The sequence below is a fragment of the Aptenodytes patagonicus genome, chromosome 6, assembly GCF_965638725.1.
Source record: "Aptenodytes patagonicus chromosome 6, bAptPat1.pri.cur, whole genome shotgun sequence".
Taxonomy (NCBI): Eukaryota; Metazoa; Chordata; class Aves; order Sphenisciformes; family Spheniscidae; genus Aptenodytes; species Aptenodytes patagonicus.
In genome coordinates, this window is record NC_134954.1 from 69,811,151 (window position 1) to 69,830,741 (window position 19,591).

Below are 19,591 nucleotides of genomic sequence, written 5' to 3' on the forward strand. Positions count from 1 at the left end.
GCATACGCAAACACCAATATAGAAAGATCCATAATGGATTTCTAAAGCTTAGTGAACACGACACTTAATCAGTGCCATGAAATTTGTTTTAGCTATACTTTCATTTACAATCAGAACAAGAGATACTATTTTAATTTTCCAAGGTGACACAGAGTTATTAGAAACTGAAACCTATCCTTAAATGTTGAGGCAAACTGAGCTCTGTAGGCTTCATTTCTGCCTAAAATGGGAGCATAATGGAGTACCAATCCTGAAAAAAATTGGGACTTGGACATTATCTGATGTAATATTCCAATTCTGCATAGCAGATTGACTTGTCAGGGATTCACAGGAAAGCTCAAACCATGTACCATATGTCATCAAGTAGCCGCACAGAAGGGTTTTTTGTTATTTGTCCCCCCGTCGGCACTGAGCTCTCCCTTTTTCTTCCAGGCCTGTATGTCACTCAGCTGCTCTGCTGACATTTGGTTGTGGAACAGCAGTTGTCTGTTCAGGGACCCTCTCGGTGGAGATTGCAGAATATGCTGGTTTGAGCTAAGTTACTGAAACGTGTATGTCAATTATATGCCTTTGGACTGTAAAAAGGAACAAATACTGAGCAGAGCATCTTGTTTCCTGACTCCTCCTCTCTGAGACCTGGCTGCATGGCTTGTCCTGTTCAGCAGGGACAGATCATACCTCCCTCAGTATCTTTATGGAAGTAACCTGGTAGCAACCACGTAGAGGACATACACACTGTTGATCACTTCTTAGCTGATGTTCACCCCTATAAGTTATTCTGCATTAGTACGATCATTTTCTCAATTTGGAATACACAAAGATGGCCTCTTGTGTTCCTGCTCATTTCAACGCTGGTCAATTTTAGTGCAGTTCAGGTATCGGTTGGTCTAGAAGTACATACACAGAAGTGTGTTAGGATGTATGTAGATGTCATGTCTTTTGCATTGTCATTTTTAATCAGCATCTGAATACTGGCAATTTTTTCCATAAAACCTCAATTTCATTTTCAAAGACCCAAGTCTTGTTGAAATTCAAATGGATTTGGGTATTGACAGGTAAGTTCCGGCAATTCCTGACTGTACAGTTTTAGAAGCTATAGTCCCAACTGTACGTCCTTTCCTGTGGCAGAGGTTAGTAAGTGGCTAGCAGAGCTGGCAAAAGTAACCGGATCTTTAACCACCACAGCTAACAGTCTAACGTGTCCTTTGAAGCTGTTATTGATCTAGTTTAAGCTATTATATCAGTCCAGTAACAGTGGTACCTCCAAGATTTATCTGTTTTCTGCTGGTACAGACAGTAACTTTCAGCACATGGAGGTGGTGGGCAACTAACTCCAAATCACTGGTGCAGGAATTGCCTTTTACCTTGTCTTTTAACAGCCTTCATCTTCTGCATTACTTAGACTCTTAAGCTGTCTTTTTCTTTTTTTTTTTTTTTATTTTTGGCATCTGTTAAACTACTTATGAAAGAGAACCAGATCTGGAGAGTAATGGAGTGAAATTATTAGTCTTTTGGAATCAGATGATAATTAAGTCACCATGAGAAGATCACTAACTATAAATACTGCCAGTGAAAATAAGGTCGGTAATTCTTATTTACATTATGGCCACTTTTGGAACCCTTTATACTCTTTGGGGCCGTAAGATCTTTAAAGTCCATAATGGAAATGAGAATAGGCCTTTTAAATAGTTTTAATTAAACAGTTTAACCAGCTTAATGAAAACATTTCAAGACTGGTGGTGTTTTCCTAACAGTAGTGATTTGTTAAGGCCTTTTTCCTATGTATTTCCCATCCTGGGGAAAGCTTATATTCACCTATGATTATAGGTGAACACACCAAGATGGCAGTGAGAAATAGTTTCTGCCCAGAAGAGAGTCTGCTCGTTTGTAATACGTTAGTGACAGCTGAAATGTGCCAATCAATGGGTTGTCTCATGTAATGAAGTACACTGCAATGTTACGGCATTTGCTGGAATGTAAAGGCACACCATAACATGCATTTTATTTCTGCTTCATCTCATTACAGATGCTAAAATAAGCAGTAACATGCTTTATGTAGCAGAAAAGTAGTCTTTGATTTTTATCCTGACTAGCTGGATTCAGCTATATTTTGTGCAGTGCAGGAATGTTGTGGGTTGCTTTTGTTGGCTGTTTCTCTTCGGGTCTGTCTTGCTGGTCACTGCTGGTGGTTCAGTGGTCCTGACCTACACTCGGCTAGGTCCAGGGTTGGTGCTTAGCACCTAGCCGGTATAGATACTGAGCATTCCAGAGACTGCTTCTTACATCAGCCAGAAACTCTCACTTAACGCTGTTATATTTCACAGCACCTGTTACTAAAGCCTGTCTTTTCCACTCAGATTTTCTTTGAGCGATGTGGCAAATAAAAATAATCGGTTGCAGTGGTAACAAACCAGCACACAGTAGGACCTTACTACCGTGCAGCCTGGCTCCTGTTTCCCAGGTATATATCTTTAATCAGTTTGTTATACCTCTTATCATGATGTTAAAATTTCTACCATGCATTTCTGATATGCTAGTTACTGTATATCCATGTGTTTAGCATATACTCAGGCTCCAATCACTAGCAGCACCACACGTTCTTTAAATGTTATCCTTGAAAATTTCAGGATCTCCTAACTCCTTTTTATACTACTGCAGGTGTCTTCAGTAGACCTTTATTAGTTAATAAGATACAGATATCCTGTATGACTGTTACTTAGTTTGGCATTCACAATCTCAAGTCCCCCTCCATCATTTCATTTGCACAGACCCTGTAGTTAAGACTATGTATTTCTCTACACACAGCATTCTTTTAAGTCACAATTTTTAACAGATTTTCCACCCAGCCAGACATTTCAGATAGAACTCGGGAAAGTTCTAATAATCGTAGAAAATAGTGCTGAAAGGGGTCTTAATGAAATATGCATCCTGTGTGAGGTTTACTTTTCTTGCAAAGGCTTGTCATGTTTGTGGTATGTGACACCTCAAAAACCATTTTCTGCTTGTCATTCTCCATCATTTGTTTGTGCAGTAGATTATTCCTCTCCATGTGTAGTACTATGTATATTTCTATATTGAAATGCATCTTTTTAAGAACATTTCTCCCTTTATTTTTCTTTTTAAGTTCATCTCTAATTCTAATACTACCCTCCAAAGCTATCACCTGTAAATTTAAATCTTAATCCATCATCCAAACAAGTCATTAAAGCCTTTTTACTAATTCAAGCCCAGAATAGACCTGAGAGGTCCTTCTGATAGAAACAGAGCCCTGCCACTGACTGTTTCTATTTTTGGAAATCTGCTTTATAGGCATGTTCAGTTCCTCCTTTCTCCAGGAACCTTTTTCGCTGTCCTGTTGATATGCATACCTGAATGCCCCTCGTTTTCACCTGGAATAATAGATCCTGGCACTGCCCAGAAGTATAGATTTTTCCTGTGAAGTCATTGCATTTTTCAAGTTTTTATTACTATTCTGTTCTACAATCTTCCTTTCCAGAGAACCATAAGCTCATCATTTCATAGAAACATACGAAAAATTAGATTGAAAAGGACCTTTTGAGTTGTTCAATGCTTCTTCCATTTTCAAAGCAAAGCTGACTTCAAAGTTAGACCAGACTGCTCGGGGCTTTGCCCTGTCAAGTTCTGAAACTCTCCAAGGAGGAGGCTTCCACAGCCTCCCTGGATGACCTGTTCCAGTGCTTAACCATGCTTGTGGCGAGGAACATTTTTCCTTAAGTAAAAAAAAAAAAATTACCTTATTGCAACTTGTGATTATTGCTGCTTGTCCTTTCATTGTGCACCTCTCAGAAAAGCCTGGCTCCACCTTCCCCTTTAGCTGTTGCAAGACTGCTGTTAGATTTCCACCTAGCTTGTTTTCTTGTCTCCATTTTAACTACCCCTCTTCCCGTAGCCTGTCCTAGGTGTCGTGTGTCCCAGCCCTCTTACTATCCCGGTGGCTCTCTGCAGTGATTATTGCTGCTGAAGTCACCTCTTACCTTTGATTCTAATCTAAAGGATTAATTTTATTGAGAATATAAAGTGAAATGATCCTCCCACCCCTTATTTTTTACTGTTTGGTAAAGATGTTATCCTCCTCTCATCCTGCATTTTTTCTCCTGATATAGGGTTGCTATTTTAGATAAAAATGAGCTCTGAGAGTTTCTGTTTTCTCTACTTATTTGTCTGGAGACTTCATTACATTTTGCAGCTTTTCATACCAAAGATGTTATTTCCCTAGGAAAACTTAGCTTCACAACACCCTTTCAGGATAGAGCACAGCTGTCTGATCTTATCTGGGCCTGACAGATGCCTACCCTTTCTGCCAAGCACAATTCTCTTCTTTGAAAGAATTACCTTTTTCTGTAAACTTTGCATTTAAAGATGATCTGCATACATATGCTTGGAAAGTGGGGTCTATTTTAATGATGTGAAGGAAAGACAATTGGATGTTAGAGAGAGATGCCGTAACAAGTAGAATTACTTTTATCGCTTACTTATTTCATCACCCATTTCCGTGTAATTGTCTCATTTATATTGGCTTCTCCTTTGGAAGAACCCATAGCAATTTCCAAATGTTTAATTAAACCCTCACGACATTACTTTGATGTGAACGTAGTAAATGAATGAGAGAAGATAAGGCCTTTCTAAAGCAACTGGTATCTTAAGTGTTTTGTTACACAACATTTTATCTAGCACCAAAACAGGGGACGCTTTCTTTGGCGAATCATAGTTCACCTGTATCAGGATGTCAAATACTTGCAAGAGCTAGATTTCTTTTGGGTTTTTGGGATTTTTTGTGTGTGTTTGTGGTTTTTTGTTGTTGTTGTTGTTGTTTTTAACATAAATGTTTATCTCATCTGGCTTCAGAGAGGGTCCACAAAAAGTTCCAGTGACCCAGTGACACAACTGAGGGGTGAGGAAAGAGAAGCTGGAGGAAGGACTGCCTTAAATTGGCCTTCTGCTGGGGAAAATGCATGCATACATACATCCTGATTTTCAATTAGGCATAATTTATGTACCTAATTGTAGCGCAGCAATTCATGAGGACCTTTCCTACTTGCCTAAATTATGATAAATATCTAAATATTCATTAAAACAACAACAAAACCCCCTTTGGTTGCCCAGCTCATGCCCAGTTGTGCCATAGTTCTTGCAGATCTGAGATACCTGCCTCTCGCCAGAGGCTGCTTGGGAGTCTCAAAATAGACACCAAATACGCCTCGTATGCACTCCTGGCAGGAGAATGAGGGAGGGTTACAATGATTAGAGCATTTGTAAGGGTAAATGTTGACCTGGACTTGAACCGGGGTTTCTCTTGGCATCACAGAGAATATCCTCCTCGGTGGGCTACCGGTTACTCTTCTTTATCAATGCCCTCTCTTTCCTCTTCCTCTCCTGAGAAAGCCTGTATTTATTACTGTATGACTTCAAAAGTGGTATGAATCTTCAAGGTTTCTGAAACTCTGTATTATGTTGTAATAGCTAAAGGATTTCATTTGAAATAAGACACTGGGCTGCCTGGCTATATAAGTATATCCAAATTTTGAAAAAGTTTTTGAAGAAGTATGTTCAGAGCAGCCAGTTCAGTTCTTCTCACTATTAAGTAGTGTTTTTTTTTCTTTAGCTTTCACAAAACTCTACGGTATTTTTTATCCCAGTAATAATTTTCTCTTCCTCCCCCACAATCCCCATGTTGATTCTTTAGAAACACTTTTCTTCAACCTTCAAAGGATTCCTGGTATAATATATCCCCCAGATCTTTTGCCTTGGCAGTATGCTGTCTGTTTTAGCTAATTTTTTATAAACTCTCTTAGCCTTGTATTATCCACTAGCTCTTACTATCAATCAAAACGTTACTACTCTCTTTTGAAAAGTGGTATTTAGATAGCCATTTTCGGTTTTACATTTTTTTGCGAGATTCTCTCAACATAGTGTCTAGTGTCTCACAGCGCAACAGGCCAAAACACAGAAAACAGCTTTTTTTTTGTGGAAGGAAGTTGAAGGTCTATTTTGAAAGAATCTAGTAACCAATGGCATCAAAGATTTTTGTGTCTCAAATTTTCAGCGGACTCTAATTTATGCTTAACTTTTTCTGGCTTCTGTGAAATGGCTCATACAGTCTCACATGGAGTATGTATAAAGGGGGAGTATGTGACGATGTAAGATTAAGTACGATAATTAAAGATTTGTTGTTTACTATTTGCCTTTCAGAAGTGGCCACAGAGAATCATTTTGATGACTAGAAGGTTTTTTCAAAGGGTAAATTTGGCAGAGTTTTAATGTAGTCACTTGACTGAGCAGCTTTTCCTCTTGCAGCGATATCCCATTTGCTGCCTTAGGAACCATGAATCCTTCTGGTCATAAACACACAACATCCAAAGAAAATTGCTTATGGGGAAACATGGCACTGACTGCTCATGCTATGGGCTCTTTAGCTTATGTACTGGCTTGTTTAGCCTGATGCTGGAAACTGCTGAACTTCCATTGGCAAATCAACCTCTTCCCTTCTTCTCCCGCTATCCTTCCTCCATCCTTTCCCTCCCTCCAACTCCCCCTGTATTTGGCACTTACGATGTCGTGCAGGCCCTGAGCAGAGGAACCCCCGTGTTCATTTTTCCAAGCTTTTTACCCACTTTCCTTCTCTACTGCCAGTGCACACCAAGCAGCCTAGGAGAGATGCGTAGCTTGCAGATCAAGCCCTAAAATTTCATGAAAGCACCTAGGACGCATCTTTTATGCTGTATTAGAAATCTGAAGCTCAAAGCCTTGAGCTTTGGTAGTGGGAGTAGATACAGGGGGGAAAAGCGGCTTGTGTGTTGGCTGGGTAGCTCAACCGTAAGTATTAGTGCAGACACTTAGTATGACTTTCTCAGTGCTAAAGAGAGGGAGACCTTACAGGATCAGAATGCTGCCTCCAAAACATAACTGGTCCATGGTTAAGGGTTTAAAAGCTACTGGTCTTATGCAACCATTCTGGCAGCCCTGTAGTATGTACGTACATCCATATATATAGTATGCACCTACATACATAGAATCATAGAATCATAGAATAGTTTGGGTTGGAAGAGAACTTTAAAGGTCACCTAGTCCAACCTCTAGAGAGGGACATCTTCAACTAGATCAGGTTGCTCACAGCCCCCTCCAACCTGACCTGGAACGTTTCCAGGGATGGGGCATCCACCACCTCTCTGGGCAACCTGGGCCAGTGTTTTACCACCCTCAGTGTAAAAAATTTCTTCCTTACATCTACTCTGAATTTACCCTCTTTTAGTTTAAAATCATTCCCCCTTGTCCTGTCGCAACAGGCCCTGCTAAAAAGTTTGTCCCCATCTTTCTTATAGGCCCCCTTGAAGTACTGATAGGCTGCAAGAAGGTCTCCCCAAAGCCTTCTCTTCTCAAGGCTGAACAACCCCAACTCTCTCAGCCTTTCTTCACAGCAGAGGTGTTCCATCCCCCTGATCATTTTCGTGACCCTCTTCTGGACCCGCTCCAACAGGTCCGTGTCTTTCTTATGCTGAGGGCTCCAGAGCTGGACGCAGTTCTCCAGGTGGGGTCTCCCCAGAGCAGAGTAGAGGGGCAGAATCCCCTCCCTCGACCTGCTGGCCACGCTTCTACATACATACATACATACATACATACATACATACATATGCTGCTGAAATCTTGTAGAGATAGGTTTGAAAGAGATAAAGAAAAAGATTGAATACTTGTATCTTAACTGAGATGGCTATAGAAGAGAACTACCACCTTAGTGTTCATAGTTTATTGTTTAAATTAGTAACAAAAATACCGTTTATTTTAGCAAATATAAGCACATTTTGCAAACAAATACAGACTTTTTGTAAAGAAGCAGATTTTCCAATAAGATATGAGAAAGGAAACTTCCATTTTGTAGAACGGAACTGAAAATAGTAGCTAACATATGAAAGTACTTTGACTTACTTTATGATTAATTCATAAATAACCAAGTACTATGTTAAATACTTCTTTAAACTTAACCAGTAAAATCAAACAACATGATTTATTTGTTTTGCTTGGTGCTGTTTTTATACTGTGATGTACCAGGCTAAGTACAATGATTTATTTATACAAAGTACTATGCTTGGAATATTTTAACAATCATTTAATAGGATCTAAGATCAAATGGTGTATATCACCATTTCTGCTTTATTCATGCATCATGTAAATTGAATAGCCAAGTGTCTACAGGAAAACAAAGAAGGGATGGGCATTAGGCATGCCTCTGTTCGTACATACAGCACAGAACACAGTGGCGAGTCTGTGGGAAAAAACAATGTCTTCAGCAGAACAAGAGGGTGCTTGGCACCTCTGGAAAAACGCGCACCGTTCCAATGCCTGACCATCAAGGAAGGTATTCGCTCTTAGACACCCGAGTTTCAAAACTTTGGCTTATAAATATATATTTGTGTATGCCAGGAAGAATGCCTCTCCACCAAGTGATTAAAAAAATAGAACTGATAAGACACAAACTCATACAGTAAAAATTCAGTAAAATACCTAATGACAAGTGAGCTCTTTATGTGTGAAATCCGAGCACTCAATTCATCTGTGTCTCTAGAAATTAAATTCTTTTTCCCAAGGTTTATAGAAAACCCATTACACAGTAACAGCTCAATCCTGTATCTTTTTCGCTCCTGGGGGTAGGGAAGTTTTACATTATAAATAAACTTCAGCAAAGGTAAGGATCTGTTCCCATTTGTCCCCGTTTAAATACATAGTGTTACATAAGGATAAATGCAGGCTTGGGGTCTGTTCCTCTGAGAAATCACTGTCATAGTTGTTTTGGATAGATATTATCTGTCTATACCATGAATATTTGGGCCACAGTACTCTGGGGCCTAATTTCTGCCATGATCAATCAGTGTTACTGGAATTCCAATATTATTTAGCAGTTGAAACCCTGAGCATTACACTGAAATCTTCAAGCCCAGCTGAATTCAACAGTTTGTCCTGAGTGAAGAGAGAAGAATGTAATGCTACACTGAGCCACCTTACACAGGAGATATGGCCAAGTCGTAACAGCCTGCTCCTGCTTTTGTCATTGAAAAGCATTTTGTATAAACGTTATACAAAACCAGGGAGACGAAATCCCATTTAAACTAAGAACATCAAATTCCTGTAGAATTGTGCAAATTATTCATGAGAGTTTCAAGTCATGAGCTTTCAGCTAATACTATGGTGCAAAAGTGGACCTCACTTTTTTATACGCATTTCCTTTAATAACTAAGTATAGAGATATCCTATTAAATCCAAATATGCTGCATTTGCCAAGAACTAATCTTAAAACCCTTAAAACTGCAACACCACCACAACATTTTGAAAACCTGAAATAAATTTATTGTCTTTCTTAAGAATTGCAAAATTCAGAGCAAACTCAATGCAAAATTTTCCTAAAATTGTTTGAAATTGCACTTTTTTTGCCATTTTAGGGTATCATATTAAATGATACAGCTAAATGAATAGATTTGTATTAACTGCCTGTTAAGCAGGTCAGATGCTTTGGTTTAATGTGTTCATAAGAATGTAGAGCTTAACTATAAGATCAGCTTTAATTACAAAGTAAATGATTTTTTAAAAGACAAATGCTTTCAAATTCATTTAAAAAAAAGCCAGGAAGACATGTTTGTAGCAATCTATACCCACGCACACATGCCGACACAATACAAAAACGAAAAAGCACTCTGTATAAACTTGAAGGAGTTCCAGCTTCATGAATCAATGCCAAAGCAAAACAAAGATCATAACCTGGCAGCAATTTAAAGTTCCCTATTTTAAAAAAAAAAAAAAGATAGAAACCTTGTAAAAACAAAAACCTCTTCTCAATTCAGGAAAAGATGGCATGTAGCTTTTAATAAGTGAATAGACCGACACGATGTGGAATCGCTGGAACTTTGCTTCGGTATTTTTCTTGATTAGGATTTTAAAGGAGACGTTTACGGCAGGTTCTGTAGGTACAACAGATTTTTCCTCATCGTGATAAAGGAAAGGTAGCCAGCGCGTGTTGGGGAGGGGAGAAGGAGAACTAAAAATGTGAAGTTGCACGAGCAATATACCAAGATCTTGTTCTTGCTAAGTTCTTCATAATAAATGCCAGAATTTGCTTTGCACTCATTTAGGGGAAGAAGAGAAAATTCTACACAGAAAGTAAAGTGAGCAACGCAGCGCTGCTTCTTCAGTCCTCACGTTTGGCTAAAGCAGCAAGGCTGGCCGGGAGAACTGAACAGATGGCATCAGGGGAGAAAAAAAAGAGACAAGTATCCTTCGCAGCACTTCTCAGAGTGGTACGGTTACCAAGCTTTTAAAGAATACAGAGTGCCTCCCAGAGTAACAAGTTAAAGATTAATTAAGGCCTAATTAAATCTATTATAACTATAAAAAACATTGCAAAATTAAACTAGCTATATATTTTTTTTAAAAACCACCATTCCTGGGGTTTAAGATTTTAGCCTGCTGCTTCATTAATGTCCAAAACTGAAAACGTAACATGCATATTTGGTTTTTAGACTTACTTCTTAAAAAAAATGTATACAAGTTAATAAACTGAGGGGAGATAAATGACATCAGTGATGTACAGGCACACTTTGGGAATGACCTGGGTGTTGGGTAAACGTAGAAAGCCCTCGGGGAACCCTCCTCACCCCATGCTTGCCAGACAGATTTAGGAATATCCCGTGCTATTTAAAGGACTGGCATGACTCGCAGCGTTAATAAGGAAAGAGCATTGCTTACGCAGCACTTCTCCACTTTCCTCTCCCGTCCTGGCTGCGTCCCGTGTCGATCTGCTGCTGTGCCTACGCGCACAGCGAACCGTGGTGCTTTCACTGGAAGTTTCCCGACTTTCTGTGAACACCTTAAAATAATCTTCCAGCATTGTTCGAACCTCTCGAGCATGTCAGCTGTCGGTATCAGCCCCCCACCCCAAGAATTGGCGTGCAGCTGGAGGAGTGGGCGGCAGTGCTGCGTGCAGCCCAAGCTGGGCTGAAGGCGTACAGCACGACGTGTTCATGACAGGTTCCCCTGACAGGAGACACTGTGTGTTTGGAAGTTCAAGTTTCACCATGTGACACAGGTTTAGGAGACATCAGGGTCGGGGCTTGGCTGCTTAGGTTTAACATTTCTTGCCCTAAAATAGCTGCCGCACCAGGTGCAACTGTCTCAAGAGCATTCAATTTCATTTGCAAAATACCCTGAATGAACCTGTCACAAAGTGAAACAAGGTGCAAAGGCTTAAAAAGTAACTCTTTTAGGACTGCATTATTTAAATGTAAACATATAGCATGAGCGCGGCGACGTTACCCAGAGCAGTCCGGTCACTGCAAGGTTTGCCCGAGATTCTCAGCCGATTCAGTGCCCACCTAAAGCCGGACCGGACAGCGGTTTCTCTCCTTCTCGGTGCTGTACGAGTGACAAAAAGCACAGGTTAGGAGAAACCACGGACGCCCTTTAACCCTCGGTTGGCACAACCCCACACCCGCGGTGGAGACCGATAACCACCCTCCGCCGAGCAGCGCCCGAAGGGGGATCCTCGGGAGCCGGCCCTTACCCGCTTCCGCTGGTCGCTGAGGCAGAAGGTGCAGATGGGCCGCGGCGCGGCGGCGCCCGGCTGCGGGCAGGGCTGCGGGCAGGGCTGCGGGCTGGGCTGGGCAGCCGCCGTGCCCTCGGCCTGCCGCCGCTGCAGCAGCAGCACGTTGGCCAGGTGCGAGATGTAGCTGGAGGCCAGGCGCAGCGTCTCCACCTTGGAGAGCCGGCGGTCGGCCGGCCGGGTGGGGATGAGCCGGCGGAGGGCGCCGAAGGCCGTGTTGACGCTGTGCGTGCGGTCCCGCTCGCGGGCGTTGGCCGCCGCCCGCCGCCCGCCGCCTCCCCGCGCCCGCCGCCGCCGCCGCCGCCCGCTACCGCCGCCCGCTACCGCCGCCCGCGGCTGCCCCGCGCCCGCCGCCGCCGCCGCCGCCCCCCCGCCGGCCTTCATGGCGCCTGCCGCCGCCCCGCCGCCCCATGACTTTTATGCGCGGCAGGTGCCGCATCGCCCCTGCTCGCGGCGGCCGCCGCGGCCCCGTGTCCCGCCGGCGGCGCGGCGGGTCGTGCTTGGCGCGGTTGCTGCTTTTAGCCGGGGGCCGCCGCCGCACCTGTCGCCGCGGCCGCGAGGGGCCCCTGGGCTCGGCCCGGCACCGGCTCCCGCGGAAATCCCCCTCTCCTCCGCCTCCCCGCTGCCGGCGGGTCCAGGGGGCGGCCGGGAGCCCGCGGGGGGACGGCCGCGACGGCGGTTTTGTACGGACCCCAGGCGCCGGGTCCGGCCCGGCACCCTCCCGGCCGCGCTGGAGCCCCCGCTGGAGCGGGAGCCTCGGGGGCCGGGGGGCTCCCACGGGCAGAGTTCTCCCCCGTCTGCCGGTGTGAACGGCCCTCGTCTCTTCGCAGGGTGTGAAAACTTCTACCATTTTTACCAAGTCTGCACTCCCGTGCGCTGTTGCAGCTGTGCATATGTATATATCCATGTATATATGTACATATATATTAGTTGGAGTGGGCTAACAGAACAGGCACGGGGGTGGGTTTCATCACTTTTCCCAGCAAACACTAGACATGCATACAAATCCAATTTCTTCTTCTGTTCAGAATGTGTGCCTACCTCAACCATTTACTTATTAAAAGGTCATCATAAGCACTAGTTGATTACACCTCTTTTCTCCATAAAAATTTGACAGCCTGTCTGCGCTCAGAAACTCGTGAAAGGTCATGGCGCAGGTTTTCTCAAATGAATCATCTCTACCTGATTAAGCAGCCTTGACTGACTGTTTTTTTACAGTCCCAGAAGCTTATTTGTGGTGGTGGCGGTGTCTAAATATTAATCCCTCTTCCCAAATCAGGGCTGGATTAGCAGTCGTATCTCTTTAATCATGGGTGCACGCACTTAGGATGGACAGCTGCTTTGACATATTTGGCTGGGAGTCATGCTCTCTCGAAATACAGCTAGTACCGACAGGCAGGGCCACGTCTATGCACTGCGCTCATCTGCTGGAATGGCAAAGTGCCAGTTTACGCTTGTTGCACCTTCCCTTTGGGCAGAGGTTGTAGGCAAAAACGGACAAGCAGCTCTGTCAGCCAATTGCAACTGTACCATAGCTTGGCATATTAATGAGCAAAACTTCTTTAATGTGATTTTTATTTATATTACTTGGGGGAGAGAGGGGAAAAGGTTTTTGATTTCCCATCGGACGATGTTTTTGAGATTTTTGTGATTTCCGTAACGAAATATCGATGCAATAAACTTAGCTCCAGGTTGAGGTACTTTGAGAGCAAAGGCTGCAGAAATACGAGGCTGGGTGGGCAGGTGTGTGCCGTGCCATTGATCCAAAGGGGTTCCTTCGGGGTGCAGAGCAGGATGTGGCCCTTCATCATCGGATGCCGGGGAAAGCCATGTTCAAAATCATGCAAGTGATAGTTTTCCCTAGAGTATGTGAATATAACTGTGTCATACTTCCATAGTCTTAAAAGCTCTATCTTCTGTCTGCTTAACCTTTTTATAAAGTAAATGATCTAGAAAGTTCTGAAGTTGAATTTCAATACTTAGAAGTGCTGCTTTTAGTTTCCTGGGAAATGAAGTTCCCAGGTAAGCTTGCACTGTCTTCCATGTGGGTTTCTCCCATTTAGTCACATACAATATTTCTAGAGTGAAATTCTAGCTCAGTTGAAGTCAATGACAAAACTCCCATTGACTTTAACGGAGGCAGGATTTCACCCTCGATATGTTCTGGTAGCTGAGCAGTGTAGGTAATTGTTTGTTTGTCAGACTCAGTCATTTGCTTACCAGTGTTTTCCTGTCTTAGCATTTCAGTTTCTTTGGGAGCTTTTTTATTACTGGAAGTAAAACAAAACCAAACCAAAATGACTCAACAAAAAATCTCCAGCAGTTTCAGAACCCCGAGACAAAACTACTACTGGTATTAACAAAATCAGAATTTATGGCTTAGTGATAAACTTGAAGAATGAGAAAAGGAATAAGCAACACTCGGGAAGATAATGGTGCTGTGTCTGCAGAGAAAAACAAAACGATTTTCACTGACATTACAGCAATAGCTAATTCAGAGGTTAAGGACAAAGGGGTGGCCAAATGATTCTTGTGCTGTTTCCAAGGCAGTTTGAAAACGCAGAGCAAGAAATTTTTTTTCAGATAAGGAGACTTGTAAAAGGGCCAAAATGCTGGTGACTTCACTTACTGGGTTATTGATTGGGATAACATTTATGCAAGTGCTAGGGGGAGCATATTCCTCAAGGAAGGTGCAGTAATGCAGGATTGCTGGTTTTTTACAGTTTGCTGAATTGCTAATAACAAGCAAGAATGGGGCTGCATGAATGTAAAGCAGATGAGTGGGCAGTATTTTATGTGTAGTGATAAGGTGTTGCCTGAAATTTGCCTTCATGCTACATGGAGAAAGATATCTGATGGCCGTTGTAAGGAAGCATTCAACAATATTCAAAAGACTGGAAATATGAAATATCTGATTGATATAGTTGCAGTCTAGTGGCTGGTATTTCTTTGATTTGCCTTTATTTTTTGAATAACTGTGTTAATAGGAAGTATATAAAAAAAAGAATTTGGAAGAAGAGGATTTGGAAAAGCTATACCTATGAAGAGAGCAAGTTAATTAGAGGATAACAAAAGAAACAAATCTAAATTCGTGGCTCAGAAGGTCTGTGGTCACAGCCAAGAAGCCTTCCAAATGTATTTCCATTAAATAGAAAGTGTAACCCAAACCTGTTTCATTTGTAAAAAAAAAAGACATTTAGAGACAAAAATGCCTTTAAAAACAGTACTTCAACGTTTACGGCATCATTCTGCGCCTGCAGGTCACGCTGACTTCAGTTAGATTCTCTTGTTTATTCAAGAGCAGAAATGCACCATAATCCTATAGCCAAAAAAATTTTTTTGGATAACAGTGTTCATATTTTTCTGCCTCACACCGTGGTGCTCCTGTTGCCGCATGCCATGTTTTTGGAGGACTATACCCTTTATTGTTTGTGTTCGCCGTCAAAGTCATTAAATGTACATAGAAATTTATTTCCTTGTACAGTATTGCACACACGTACGAGGCGGTATGTAAGTGTTGCAGGCAAAAGTAGCACAGGTCTGTAGTACAGAATTCCGAGCCGTGGCAGGCATTCAAACACAGATCAGCCATCCATTCGCATGGGTTCTTCAAGTGGCTACGGGGCTCCCTTCCTCACAGGGGAGGAATGTTGACCAACCCTGAATTTTGGTACTGTTGTGAGCTGTTCTCCCTCGTGAAGAGGCACCAGGCATGCAAGCTGTGCAGGCGTGTGTGGAGTAATCCGCGACGCTCCTGTTTGCAGGTTAATATCCAGGATGCTTCTTATGCAGTGCTGCCTGATAAAGCAGGTCCATGAGATATTTCAGTCACATTTGACAGATTCAAGGGAGAGTCCAGAGGGATCTAACAAAGAGAAACAAATAAAGGACTGGCTGGAAATGTCCACACAGTTGAGAATAATACATTTGACAAAACGTTATTCATTACGTGTCTGTCTGTCTGTGACTTTGGCTGGCTGTGACAACTACTTCTGTCCTTCACAACAAACCTGGATGATGGAGTTGTCATTTTTATTGCCATTCATAATAAATATGACTGCCATACAATACACGTTGATCGAAGAATCTTTTCAATGGCATTTTACCCTATAGAGGTTCTGTAAGAGAATGATTCTAAGGAGAGAAGATTGAGGAGTAGTCAAAATATGGAATGGTACAAGAGAATTTTTTGGAGGAGGAGGACTTGCACAGAGCACATTAAATGAGGCAAGGTTAAACGTGAGGCAGATTTAAGGCTTCACGTGTTTAAGTCATGTCAGGTGGGATGGTGAACTTTCCAGATTTTAATAAATATCCTCTACTGATTTTGAACTAGCAGTCTGCTACCGCAATGCAATTTCCCAGGTAGGGGAGGAGCAGGACCAGCTCTGCCCTGGACTGCTGGTAGTTGATTAATGTGGGATCTAACAAGTCCCTTCTTGATATTCTACCCAGCCAGATTTAGCATGACACTTATCTCTTCACTTGCAGTCTCTTCACTTACAATCTCTGTTCTTCATCTGAATTGATCTGTGCCATGATTCGCCGGTGTGTTAATGAGTTTTCTGTGTGGTGGAGTGCTAGAGGCCTTGTTAAACTCCAGAGACATCCTGCCTACTGCATTTTATTTATACGCCCACTCCGTTACCCTTGACAAAAAGGAGCTGAGTTGTTTACCTTGAGTTTTTGTAAAAAAATTTGTCTTACAGTAATTTTCTCTGCTCTGGCTGCCCATGGAGGCAAATCCAAATATATTATTCACCTGTTATTTCAAAACTGTTTAAACTTGCCAAATCTAAGTGGTGTTTTACACGATTCTGCTGATACTCTCAAAGTTGTTATTAACTGCCTCAGAAGTAATTTTTGATCGTGGTTGCATTCAGCAGAATGGTGACAAGGCATATTCTTTTCTCTGTCAAATTGAAACAATATAAGGACAGTATACCTGCCCTCGGAAACAAAATGTTTTGCAAGCAGTATTTGTGCAGAGACTTTTTTGTTCATTAAAGCTGAAATGCAGCCAGAGCACTCCCTGCCTGCCCCCTTATTTCATTGCTTATTAAATCCGTCCTAACTGAGCTTGATTGGTGATTGGGAAGATGTTGTCTGTAACATTCCTCTGTGGTGTGTGGTTTGGGGGCTGAGATCCTTTGCCAACCTGATTGGAAATCCACGTGTTGGTGAGAATCCAGACCTTGGATGAAAGCTGTGGTTGCTCGTGCTTCTTTCTGTAGCTGGCTGGCTGGCTTAGGAAGGGTTCTTCCACTGTTCTGTACTTTGCCATGTGAATCCACGCCTCAAACATACACTGCTGAAGTGTGCCCTGTTTGGTTTTATAGAGAAAAGGGACTTGAAGCACCATCCAGCAGAGTGTCGTGGACTCTTCAAACTTTTCTTGTGATAAAGTACCAACAGCTCATGCTCTTTCTGTCCGCTTCCAGATGCTGTCAGCGTGATGGGCAGTCTGTGTAGTGTCTTACTTACCCCACATTCCTTGTTTTTGCCTTTTCGGAGACTAATGGTTTGCTAGGTGTGTTTCGCAATGTCTTATGATCCAGGCTTATCAGCTTGGAAGACTGATGGAGAATCTAGTTTTTCTAGCTTCCCTGGAGTTTTCTAGGTCACTGAGAAGTATAAGAGTAGAACATATATTATTAAATAGGCATAGAATTGTCATACAGACCTGCGTTTGTTTATTTTTTTTAATAAAGGTGGAATGCTACTGTAGAAATGCAACTGAATTTTAGTTATAAAAAATACTCGGCTGCTGTAGTAATGAACATGAACACGAGATGTAGAATCGTCCACTTGTGTGGAACAACTATTGCAAACACTTCAAAATGCTTATTGCCATTTGATTTGTTCCATCTTCCCCTCCCCATGATTGCTAGATCTTGCAAAGAAAGCTTTTTTTTTCATACTTGTAGTTTTACAATATCCTTTTATGAAAAGCACTATACTGCACAAGATTTTGTAGATATTTTAAAGGAGGTATTTTCAACAGTTTCTTTCAAGTGCTTAGAGCTGACAAATACAAAGATATCCAAAAACCCATGAAAGAAATATAATTGACTGTATAATTACTGGAGCTTCTGCAATATAACCGCAACTGAAGTTGTTTGTATGGTTTCTTTCCCTCTTCTTAGCTTCTTGAGTGTCCTCCTATAAAGATAACTCAAAATCTGACATTCTTTAGATACTTCACTTTATTCTCCTTAGCACTTCAACTGAACACTTACGCTTCCGTTAACGAAGACATCTGTGATCATGATTCCATAGCTCAAATTAGATTAGAGGACAGATTCAATTTCAGTCACTCAGGTTCAAGTCAGAACTGACTTCATTGTCACCAGTTGAGTTAATCTCTCTCTGCACCAGTGTAGCTGATGGCATAATCAGAATGATAATCAGCTGCTGAACTGTAGGCAAAATTTTAAGGTTGCCTCATAATTGCTCAGTGTTACAAAAGCAGAATACAAGAGTTGGTCCTCACTGGTTAGCAATCCCTTTGGTTCCAAACTGACATCACGGGGAAGCCAGTTTTAAGCTGCTGTTGGAAATACTACACTAATATTAGAGGGGGGCGTGAAGGTAAATTCCTTCATATTCTCAATTTTTGTAAGAGAAGTTGAAGTGGAATATATGTGTGTGTGTTTGTGTGTGAAAACGTAAAGCTATTTCAGTTTGTATTGTAAAGAAGACAGCCAACTTTTCAGTGCCATGTAGAGAAATAGGTGTACTGGAGCCACCTTTCCCAGGGCAGCCTGGCAGACATGTGAGCTGCTAATGCGTCGTTGCGTGCCCAGGCATGGCCACAGCCAACCAGCAATGTCACGCCGTGCCAGCATTGCCTGGTACCCATCTCCTCTGCTCCAGCGTAAGAGGCGGCTGTGGATATGCCGGAACTCTTTTGTGAAATGGCTTCTGTTTACCGGGCACCCTCTGGAAAACACAAGGGCACCCTTATGCAAAAATGTTGTAAAAGATTCAGAACTAAAATTTTGAGACCTACTTAAATCCAGTCCAGCATTTGCAAAAAGCCTGAAAGATTTAGAAGGGATTTAAAGAGGTATTAGCAGGCTGTACCAGTGAAGAGGTGGATGCATAGGCTGTTTGTAGCATCTGGCAAGACACGGTGTTCATCTGATCTTCAGCTGGAGAGGACCTCTGTGGGGCTATTTCAGTTTGAACAAATTAAATCAGCCCTTAGGTATCTCTGAGGTGTTTTAGGATCTCCTTTGCTCCCAGTAGCAGAGTCTGGGAAAGGCAGTTTAGAATAAAATCATCTCATCCCTGACCTTTTACTCAGATTTGAGGCAGTGGGGGTAGGTACTACCTTTATCGTTCTTTAGATAGGGATGTGGAAAGTTTTCTAAAAAGTTCCTTAAGCCAGTTTCTAATTAAACCTAAAAGGGAAGGCAGATAATTTCACAAATTGGAAAAAATAAAACAAAACCCAGTGATCTACTTAAAATAGAATTTTCTCTAAAAAACACGTCCTTTAATTGAAAAGAGTGTTTTGGAAGCCTAAATCCACAGCTGTTGGTGAATATGTCTGTTCAGTGGTTCTTTGGAGCTGGAATAATATCATTTAATAAATAATAGGTGAATTATGGCAAACAAAGAGTTTACAGTCTGAAAGCTTAAAAAGGTATTCTGTAATGCCAAACAAACATGGAATGATGCCAGTATTATGCTTTTGGTGTGAATTTTTAGCTCTATCAATGTAGATAGGATCATGTAAAATAAGTTTGACTAAGCTATTTAGATGAGGGCGCTGTGCAGACTGTAACAATCATCTCATGTATACTGCGAGTGTAAGAATGGATTATATTTTTTGTGGTTTTATACCTCTAGAATTTTTTTCTTGATTGTTATATGGTAAGTCTTTTACGTATGTTACAGATTGCACACCAAAGATGAAGCTCAGACACAGAAAACCCTCTACAAAGATTATTTAACCTTTCTTTGGGTGCCTACGGGGATATC

General features: G+C 42.0%; 1 protein-coding gene across 1 annotated transcript; it reads right to left on the reverse strand.

The window, feature by feature from the left end:
• Positions 1–7,747: 7,747 nt before the first annotated feature.
• Positions 7,748–11,986, reverse strand: LOC143161523 (basic helix-loop-helix transcription factor scleraxis-like). Its single transcript, XM_076340607.1, has 2 exons — positions 11,564–11,986; positions 7,748–11,415 (listed from the first exon to the last, which is right to left on the reverse strand). The coding sequence occupies exons 1-2, from the start codon at positions 11,984–11,986 to the stop codon at positions 11,365–11,367; spliced, it is 474 nt and encodes a 157-aa protein (XP_076196722.1). The 3' UTR covers positions 7,748–11,364.
• Positions 11,987–19,591: the final 7,605 nt, after the last annotated feature.

What these genes read in the sequence shown, in the direction of transcription:
- LOC143161523 (XM_076340607.1), bottom strand. Translation starts at nt 11,986, where the DNA reads ATGAAGGCCGGCGGGGGGGCGGCGGCGGCGGCGGCGGGCGCGGGGCAG. An exon ending in TCAGCGACCAGCGGAAGCGG is followed by an intron (nt 11,416 to 11,563) that starts GTAAGGGCCGGC and finishes TCACTCGTACAG; the next exon opens with CACCGAGAAGGAGAGAAACC.